At 40.3% G+C, this 10964-nt stretch overlaps 1 protein-coding gene across 1 annotated transcript; it reads left to right on the plus strand.

Moving 5' to 3' along the window:
- Positions 1 to 10228: 10228 nt before the first annotated feature.
- On the plus strand, positions 10229 to 10960 carry GJA10 (gap junction protein, alpha 10, 62kDa; the record flags this gene model as incomplete). The annotated part of the gene is made up of 1 exon (XM_010283976.1): positions 10229 to 10960. A coding segment is annotated over exon 1 (732 nt), but the record flags the coding sequence as incomplete, so codon positions are not given.
- Positions 10961 to 10964: the final 4 nt, after the last annotated feature.

Raw genomic sequence — 10964 nt, forward strand, 5'->3', positions numbered from 1 at the left:
GAATGGGCACGTACAAATGGAGCAGTATCGTTTCAAGGGAGGGACATCTGTTGGTTAAATGCATTCTATAAGCAAGGACAAGGGCGTGCAATCAAGAGAAAATGGTGTCTCTTGCTTAACTTCTGAGAAGTACTGCATATGGTGATGTTGAACCAGCATTTTAAAAAATAAGAGTGCCTTGGAATCCAGTTGATAGATAATCATGGAAAATGGCAGGTATGCCATCTTGGTTACCTTAAAACATCTTTTAAGTTAGGCCTTTTTCTTTTAAAATAAGGATGGGCAATGATAGCAATGATTCCAAAAGTTGCTATCTAGTAACTGGATTCTGATGGTAAGGAATTAGGTAGTTCTTGCTTCTTTGTCATTTGCTCATGGTGAGTTTCAAAGCAAGAAACTGGCACTGAGTTTAGGGTTTGTCTTCAACTTCAGGCACATTATCGAAGCCAGTTCTTAATGACTCCAGTGTTCAACAGAGATGAATGAATTTCTCTTTGAAGGTGCCCATCTGTCATCTTGACAATGGAGAAAGACTAGACAGTTGCCTTAGATTAGACCCTTAACTTTCTGATTTTTGAAGTCAAATGAAACAACTCCCAACCCCTGTGAGAGAGTGAAGCCAATCATTAATGCAGTGACCAGTTTTTCAGTTTCTTTTAAATTGTGAAATGCTGTAATGAGTATTCATTCACAAAGAACTATCTTGCAGTTAAAAATGTTTTGCAGTTCTGGTGATATTTAAAATGACTTAGTATTGAATTTTGAATAGTTGGGAGCTTTTTTCCCCATGAAAAATGTATTGGATTTTTTTTTTTTTCCTGCTCTAAATTATATCTGGGAAAGGTACTTAAATTAGGTCTTCAACATAATGAACATTCTGTTTTGTTAAAAAATAAAAATAAAAATTGGCAAGTGATTTTAATTTTAAAATTAATTTAGACCTTTGCAGATTTATAAATGTGACTTTATACTTACTAACTGGGAGAAAAACTTTTCTGTAAAAACAAGCAGTTCCAAAAGCTTGTTGACTTGGCATGTTTTGACAGCAATTGTGTCTATCTTTACAAATTGTTTAGTACATTAGAAATTCATTATGTTGTATTTTAAAGAACTCCTATAACTGCTTCTAATTTTACTGGTACATGCTAGAAGTGTGTGTATGTATACATATAGATAGATAGATATGTGTATATATATATATGTATACACACACATACCTCGTATATATTGCTGCTTTATCCCAGATTTCTAAAAAGCGTTTTTTTCCTCCCCTCCAAAGAAGCATTCCTGGAAGTTGCACATGTTTTTGTATTCTGAATTCATTTATATTTGAGGATTGGAATTGCTGTAGTCTTTATTCAGTCAGAACATCTGCTGAGTTTAGTTAGACTTCATTTAACAGCCTCACCTAAGTGCATTGCCTTTCAACTTGGATTAAATCAGCTTTTTGTCACAATCCAATGACAGCTTCTTCAGTTTCGGCATAATGGTTTTTTGCTCCCTCTCCAACTAATGGGACAGGCTTCTCATTCCGATAAACCATCAGCTAATTTGTCAGTGACGTTGCCACTGACACCTTTGGAGCATTGCAAATGTGACCTATGGAATAGGTTGTCTTGCTGCCACGCAGCGTGTTGTCCTCATTTTGAGCAGTGCTCTGGAAACTGCTAGGAGGAGTGACTTGAGTAGGTGATGATGTCAGTTCTGGCAGTCTTCCATCTTACGTGCTTGCTTCTGAAACATTGGCTTTTGATGATCAGGTGTCACCTTCCACCCTATGCGGGCAGCACCTGGTGATTTCAGTGGGGGGTCGGTATACCTACCCATGCTTGTTCTTAACAAACGTTTGTGAGAATTGTTTACTTATTGGAGATTTAGATCGAACTGAATCTGTTCTTGGAAGAGTCAGTTTGCAGAGTAGCGTTCATGTTTGTGGAGAAATCGGACTCTGCTAAAGAGTATTTTTTTAACCATATCCTTAGAGATCAAAATGTGCACAGTACTGAAGGCACTTAGGTAAGTAATGTCTCTCCACTTAAGTGCTTCCTCTCTGTCTCAAAAAAGCAGGCAGTATTTTATTACAAAGTTGCTTATTTCTCATCTGTGTTTACTTTCTTATCTGTACAGGTGATGGGGCGTGGGGGTTGACTGTTTTGGTTCTGACTTGGATTCCTTTTTTGTAAATTATGAAACTTTTTTTAATGCTCTGTCTATTGTAAGTACGTGTACAGGTTCCTACATGGTCATGTAAAATATCTGATGTGTGTATATATATATATAAATATATGTATAAAAATAGAGCTTTGTTTAGCCAAAGATGATTTTTTTAACTATATAAAACTCCAGGTTTATTTTGTATAAACTAAACAGTTTGCTTACTGTAAGAGTAATGCAAAAAATAAAACTGTAAAATTCACACACATACGTTCTTGTTGAACAAAGGTTGGCTTGGAGTGGTTTTGTACCATTGTTTGTAATTTATTTCTCCAACAGGAATTTTGATACATATATGCAAAATGTACTGTATGTAAATTTACAGTCTTATTTGTGAAACCTCAGGTAAATGAAAACATTTTTCTAGAACTGTTGGCTAATGGCTTGACAACTACAAATGCTGTGAAGCAACACGTAAAGTTGACTTCTGTTAGTTTGTACAAATGAATAGCTATGTTGATGTTCTGGCCAATAAACATGGAAGTTAATCAGCTGCTGCTCTGATGCAATTACTGCTCCGAATACATACTGCTTATTTCTTAGTGGACATGACTGGATCAGAAGTGGAACAATTTCACAAACTACATAAAACCTTTAAACCACTTAGGAAGCAGAACCTACAACTTTACTCTTTTTTTTCTAGAAACATTGGGTTGGTGTTGAGTAGAACAGCACAAAGGAGAAAGACCTTTTTGTATGCAAGGCTTTTCTTTGGAAGGGTGTAGCAGGCAGCCCTTTGAGAGTCTTACTCCAGTTTGCTGTTGAAGAATAGGTCTGCTTCTAGCCAACACACATATTTTTACAGTATTGAATTTAAAAAATCTTAATGGACATGAGTATTGGAAAATTTTCCAAAGTGGAAATTCAGAGAGCAGGGTTTATGGAGATGCACGTAATAGTGAAATCATAGAGCAGCAGCTATTGAATTTTGAGGGATGCTTTCTAAGGCATAGTCTGTTGCCAGCTAATTGTCTACATACAAAAGTTGACTGGACTAAAGGCATTTCTCTTAAGTGACAATACAGCAACCCATAGCTTTTTCCATTAAGTCTTTCCTCCAGTTGTCTTCACTCTAAAATCAGCTGCAGAATAATCTTTAGCAATCTGTCTTCCTGAAGGGAGGCAGCAGTAATAAAACATGCCAAGAAGCAGGTTTAAGGATTTCTTAGAAGAATCTATGAAATCAATGAAGAGGCGTTTCAGGAGCAAAATTGGCTTTGATAGGAAAGAAGGATAACATTTCAGTGGTGGCTGGCACATCCTCTCCCATCAGAGTTTGAAAGTACTGTGCTGTGCCACCAAAAGCAAACCCATCTGAGTCACAAGAGGTAATATAGGGAATAAAATAAAGAGAAGTACTTTACTTCAACGGAAAAGAAGTTTCCCAGCTCTTGTTAAAGTAGAGGCCCATGGTTTGAATCTGCAAACTGGAACATAGTTGTCTGTATTATTAATTAGTGTGGTCTTTGATAATTAGCCCAGTCCAAAACTGTGCAGCTATGCTTGACATAGTTTAGACAGCGGTGCAGAGCAGGGGCAGGTTTCAGTGTACAGTTTGGATGTGGGCATCCAAGGGTATAGCTGTGCCAGTGCCGAGAGCTGCCAAGACATTCCTGGCCTGTTTTATTTCATATTGTAAAGCTCAGGTAGCCTTCATCTTCCTGTCAAAGGTACCTTGCCCCAGAAGGAGCAAGTCTAGTACTGGTAATGTTTGTCTGTAGTAAAATGGAAAAATCTGCAAATTCAAGTGAGGTGACTTTTTTAATAAACCAAGGGGTTTCTAGCCAGTCAGGTTACACTGTATATGGAGTGGTTTTGGCTAAAGGCGGTGAAATTCTGCAGTCTCATCCTGGCATTTCAGTATGCCTGTACCTGAATTTCTTCAGCCGCAGCTCACTGTTTCCACATGCACCGGCTTCAGAGTTTGGTGATGGGTTCAGTGAGAGGGCAGAAAGCATGTGCTCTTTGTAGTGGTTTTGACCCTGTAATGTTATCTGTTTTGAGTGTCAGAACAGTAATATACTAGTACAAGGAAACGCTACTGACTGTGTTACAAGATTACAATTAGTTCCCACATACATCCTTCTCAGGTTTTCAAACCGCTGACATGAGAATATCAAAAGCTGTAATGCTATAGAAGGTGTATCTGGATCTAGTATTTTGAGGTGTATTTTGAGAACTTATTTTGTAATAACTGCCACTTGTGATTTAGGTGCTGCCATGGGCAGGACAGAATAAAGATCACATAGTGGATAAGAGCCAACAAGATTAGAGCTTCAACCCTGCTTGGTTGTCTCACGCTCTTGCCCCAGCACTGTCCTCCCTTGACCTCCACTTCCCGACAGGGAGGCCGCTGCTGGTCTGGGAAGGTCAGGCACAAAGTTGTGCTTGTCCTGCTGCTCACGGTTAACCATTTCAGGTGTCACTCGCCAAGGTCCCTGGGCATCTCCTGGCATTGTAACCATCCATCTCTGTTCTCCAGGATGTTCTGCCCCCACTTACAGGATCTTTCCTCCAGCCATGATCTTCAGCTTCTTTCCAGGCACCCTTCTTTCCAAACCCCATCTTTTTGGCAAATCTTCTTTCCACCACTCTTAGTTTTTCCAATTTAAACAGTCTAAGTGCAGAAGCATGAGGTGTGATCATTCTCCTTAGTGGCAGTTCTGTCTTACATCTCCTGGAGGATTCAGACATGCCACTTTTGCCTACTTCCAGGTGTTATCACTATTTACAACTAGTCTGTACTAGTTGCAGCTAGCAAATGTGCTTGTGCGCAAGTTCAGAAGTTCAATTTCAGACCTTCGCACATGCACACACACACAGAGTCATCTGCTGGTGGTAGCATTCACACTGTAAGCTGATTTCACCTATGGCAGATGCTTATAGCAAGGATGTTTCCTCAGCCACCACAGATTCTTGCTTATCTCCAAATGCCAAGGACTACACCACACTCCTGTTCTTTGTTCCGATTCCTCCCACCACCCTTGTGCCCCAGCCCTGCTTCCCTTCCACATACAATTAATTCTACAGTCCATTAACAAGCTTGCATGAGCAGTCCTTTCACAACACCAATTCTGCTGCTAAAGCAGAAACACGGCAAATTGTCCCTAAGCAGCCTACCGTCACCTCCCCTGCCCCCCAAGAAAACCAAAACCTTAAGCCAGGTTACTCTGAGGGCAACGTGGTAGGCAGCCTGTGGTTCTGGTGGTGTGACCTGCTGCAGGGGAGAAGAGGTGGGACAGAAATGAGCTGGACCAAGAGCAAGCTGCTTCTGCAGTGAGCAATAAAGCGCGTTCTCTGACGAGATGAATACATTGCAGGTGCTGCTGCTCTTGCCCAGTTCTCAAGTTTTCACAGTGAGCAGAGCTGAAGAGGGTGCTCCTGAGAAACACCCGGCAGCTGTGGAAGCCACTGGAGGGATTGGGTCAACACCACCTTCTGGTGAAGGAGCACCGGGCACTCAGGCCTGAGTCGAAGCCCCAAGACAACTGAAGCAGCAAGACAAAGCCTTAGGGACTTTGTGACTGAATTTGGAAAGAAGAGACATGAAAACAAAATGCCAATGACAGGTACATGAAAGTACATGGGCTTGAGAGTGAGCCGGAGAGCACAAGCATATGGATGAGAAAGGCCCACGGAGGTCTGGGTGGTTTGGATGAATATTAACACGTCCCTCAGGAGTAGAAATTGTAGCACCACTGCCCCTAAAGCATTTGTAACCTATGCATTAACCATACATCTGCTGCATTAGACTGAGGCTAGAGGAAAAGATGCTGTAGCCACTTCATCTGCTGCAGGGACAAGGCTCTGAAGACATATTTAAACAGGACTTTCAGGGACATGAGCACAGCTTGTGTGGGAGAGAGGGATGCACTAGTACATAAATTTGGGATAATCCCAAAGAAGAGCTGGGGCTAGTGTCTTTTGAGAACTGGCCACTGGTTAGTGGGAGTACCTTTAGGAAGAAGAGGCTGAAGTGGATCAGTTATGTACCTTTGTCGGATGGAAGAAAAGGGCCAGAAGTTCCAGAGCAAGAGAGAAAAAAAATGGGTATTTGGGATTTCCATAAAATTTAGGCCTGGGCAGGACTAGTCAGCCAAAGCTCTTCATATCAGAGTCTCATCTAGGTGGCCCTGATTTCTCACAAAATCCCATTTTGGCAATTGACCTTCCTTTTTTAAACCTTGTCTCTCACAGTTACCAATTCTGAATGCACCTGGGGGTGGCTCTTTAACCCAGCTGAAGAAGGGTTACCATGCCAAAAGCCTGTGTTTCTAAGTGAAGACTTGAGTCTCGGTTCCTGTGGCCTCCATTTTCAAAGACTCAGTCTAACACATCCTAAATTAACTCACCAGGCAGCAGAGTATGAAATCGGACATGACCGATCGATCCTTGGGCATTGATTCAGAGCGAAACTAATGGAATGTAAAGAAAATGTAAGAATCTATCATACTGTAAAGGGTGCCTATTTAGCCATTTTACAAAATAAAATTTCATTTGGGAGCTGGGTGGTCGTATAAGTTTGAAGAACCAACGAAAACAAGGCATAGGGATGTTGCTGAGTATTGTGGTACAGATCAAGCCTCGAGGGAATGGCTTTGTTAGATGCCGCTGACTAAAATAATTGCATGATAATTTTGGCTAGAGGCACCATCCTATCATCTGATGATTTTTAAACCGTGCATGGATAGTTTAGACTGAGTGATCTTGGCACCCAGCTACAAAGAACCGAGAAGTCCGCTCAGTGTACCGCATCTATGCTTTGGCTCTTGGAAAAAAAAAAGATGTCCTAGCGCTGCCAAAGGAAGGTTTCTGAGCTATAGCAATCGGCAGCGCTGCGTGCTCCTTCTGCAATGCTCTAGGATAGACTAACCAAGAGCTTTCTTCTAAGGTAAGCAGCAGAAAAATAATTCTTCCTAGGGCAGTGTGGAGCAGGCAGGTCCCTGTCAGACTCGGAGCAATGCGAATTAAGTCCAGGAGTATTTGCATCTGAGCATTTAACTTTTTTTTTTTTTTAAGAAATTTAAGATTTAACTCTGCTTTTTCAAATCACAGCTGATGAAAACTTGGCATAAATTTAATATAGGAGTGATTTGAATAGTGGCAAATGATCAACTGAACTTTAAAATAAAGAAGTAACAAAAACAAGAAATCAAGAAACTTCCTCCAAGAGAAATGGTGGATTTCCATCTGGTTCTAACTGATTAAGTGCGTGGATTTTTATTGTTTGAAATAACCATATAAAAATATTTGGACAGACACGGAGGTAGTCAGATGGCATAATGGGAAGTGTCTTAGGCATGTACAATCTATACTAAAATGGTATATTTCTGGTATTCTAAGCTAGTATACTGGAATACTAGAATTTCTAGTACGCTAGTAGACTGGAAATAATGATATCATTGATATTTGAGGTTACATTCTTACAGTAAACTGAAATATGCTGTTACACAGAGCTCAAATAAGACCAGGGAAGGGAAAGATGGAAAAATTGGAAGCACATTGCTATGACAAGGTTGCAAAGTAGTTTTGGCTGATTTCTTAGAAACTCTGGCTTTCATGGCTCTAGACTAACTTCTTTGCTTTATACACAACGTTTACCATATCAATATTCATACTGCGGCTCTACCAGTGCAGATTTGAGGGAAAGTGTCTTGGTATAATTAAGCTCACTTAGGGAGTGGAATTAGACCACTCCTATAATTACTCTTCCCTGTCTGCCATTATAAAGGAAAGATGAGGATAAAGCTGTTTAAATACTGGTAGAAACAACTTAAGAAACAAACACATCTATAGAGCCCAAGTGATATGTTTATACTCCTCTTCCTCTCTTACCCTGAATGGCTATATTCACTTTTTGTTCCAAAACAGGCAATGACAATTCCTACTGCTAGAGGAATGCTAGCTTTTCATCTTTGTGATTAAAACATGTCTCCTTTCCCTTTTATTCCTGCATTTACATTTTAGCATCTCACTTGGGGTGTTTTTTTTCTGGGTTTATCAATTTCAGTGAGGGACCAGCCATTCGCAAGGCAGCAAATGTACCCTAAGCTCCTTTGCTTAACTGTTGTGTTGCCATCATTCAGTCACCTTTCAGGGGAAGCAATACAGAGCAATCAGTAAGTGTCACTCACTCGTACTTGGCCTCTTGAGTACTCCAGGTTTGGGAGCTTTCTCTGTGTAATCCTCTACTACTCACTTTACTGAAGGTGAACTCTTCTGTATCTGCTCTTCCAAGCTCTGAAAAACAGGTTCAATGGTGTTAGCTTGAGACGTAACATGTTCTAGTAAACATTTTCAGCATATGAACATCTTTACACCCACCCAGCCTATGAAGATATCTCCTCGGAATAAAATCCATATGAAGTCTGAAGAAAGATATGACATTGCTCTTTAAAGATGAGGAAAATGGAGTACAATATTTTTTCTTGACTTTTTTTTTCATGTATCTCATTTTATGACATACATGGGAGGGAAGGAGTGGGGAAAGAAGATATTCCAGGTGCATCACAGCACCTAAGAAATTGCTTGACTAGCTAGGTTTCCTCAAGCAGTTCCCTGTGTCAAAAGGGAGGTTCATTGTGAAAATTCAAATTGGCAGAGAAAAAAAACAAATCCCAGAAATAAAATAATAAAGACTGTAGGATGCCTATGCAGAGAATGACTGCACTGTTGGTTACGATTGAAAATCTTCACTAGCGGGGTGGATAAATACAGCCTCCAAGCAGGATTGATCATATCATAAACTATAATCAAGCCATATTGGTAATGGTGACATCACCCAGCTGTGCTATCAGTTAAAATTGTGTAAGATTTTGGGTTCTGCAACCAGCCACTCTTAAAAAGCTTAGAAAACACACTTTATTAAAGGTTGTGGTTTAGTGGAATTTGTGAAGTTTTGCAAGTGCAGTAGCATAAAAATTTAAGTATCTATCTAAGGTAGATATGATCGCAGTTGCTTTCAATATTTTATTACTACTTAGCAGAAAAAATTCCAGGGATACAGCACTGAATGTGCGGTGCATTCACAAATAAACAGACAAATACCTTACATTTAAATTCCGCACATTACCTGGAGCTGCTGAATAGTTTCCAGAGAAACGGCTTGGAAATCAAGCATCTGGCAGCAGAACGTACATCAGTTTGCTGGTGAATCAAAGAACTTCTGGGAAAGAGGTAGTTAAAAAGATCATCTCACACTCACAGCTAAAAACCTCCACATCGCTCCATTACATATTCTCTGTTTTATTTATCTCATATGTTGAAATTTATAATTAAGACAAAGTCTTGGTGATTCAGTAAGACTTGAAATGCATAAAATTAAAGATATTAATCCTAGTAAGCACTCTTAGTTTATTAACATTATCCTAGAACTGAGACTATTTATACATGCACAGCTATGTGTAAATTAGGTCTGTATTTGTATTTTTAGGAATCCATGGGAGAAACTTGGGAAAATATTGGATGGATGGCACAAATAATGGCACTATTATCTTAGTGTACAAAATGAAACATTTTTCTGTCACAGTTATAGGATATATCTCAAGACTTTATCAAACAAATGAAAGCCATGAGCATTATATATTATTTTAGTTGTTTTTCACCCAAAACTATGGCACAGCCACAGACAGTGGAATGGAGTGGGTGTAGAATTAAACTATACTTGGCAAAGGATTTGCAAAGTGAAAAAAAAGTCTTCTTTCCTAGTGGGAAGAAAATAGGGTAAAACTGTAGGCAGTTAAGAAGTATTGTGGCTTACAGCTGAAATCAATCTCTCTTAAGCTTAAAATGATCTCACATTTGCATCTTTTACCAGTAATCATAAAGTCTGCCTTCATTTATAGACCCATTAAGTAGAAAATAACGATGAACTTCTAAGAGCTCTCCTGCTATCACAATAATGTATATGAAAGATGCTTTAAAAAAAAATAATAAAAAGGCCATTTCCAAAAGAAATCCAGTATTGTATTAAAATAATATCCTTTTTTTCTCTTTCAGATATGAACTTCTGACCATGGGGGACTGGAACCTTTTGGGCAGCATCCTTGAAGAAGTGCACATCCACTCCACCATAGTTGGCAAAATCTGGCTCACAATCCTGTTCATATTCCGGATGCTAGTGCTGGGAGTGGCCGCCGAAGATGTCTGGGATGATGAGCAGTCTGAGTTCATCTGCAACACAGAGCAACCCGGCTGCAGCAATATCTGTTATGACAAAGCCTTCCCCATCTCTTTGATCAGATACTGGGTATTGCAGATTATATTTGTCTCTTCTCCATCTCTAGTCTACATGGGCCATGCACTCTATAGGTTAAGGGCTCTCGAAAAAGAGCGACAGAAGAGGAAAGCCCACCTGCGGGCTCAGCTAGAAGATCTGGAGCCCATACCCGAGGAACATAGGAGAGTGGAGAGAGAACTGCGTAAGCTGGAAGAACAGAAGAAAGTGAATAAGGCACCCCTGAGAGGGTCCCTGCTGCGCACCTATGTCCTACATATCCTGACCCGGTCGGTGGTTGAAGTGGGCTTTATGATAGGTCAGTATCTTTTATATGGGTTTCACATGTCCCCCCTTTACAAATGCACTCGGCCCCCTTGCCCTAACACGGTGGATTGTTTTGTGTCCCGACCCACAGAGAAGACCATCTTTATGGTTTTCATGAACAGCATCGCCGCGGTCTCCCTGTTCCTCAACATCCTAGAAATCGCCCACCTGGGCCTCAAGAAGATCCAGAAGAGCCTCTACGGGCGGC

This window comes from Phaethon lepturus, unplaced genomic scaffold (assembly GCF_000687285.1).
Source record: "Phaethon lepturus isolate BGI_N335 unplaced genomic scaffold, ASM68728v1 scaffold19970, whole genome shotgun sequence".
Taxonomy (NCBI): Eukaryota; Metazoa; Chordata; class Aves; order Phaethontiformes; family Phaethontidae; genus Phaethon; species Phaethon lepturus.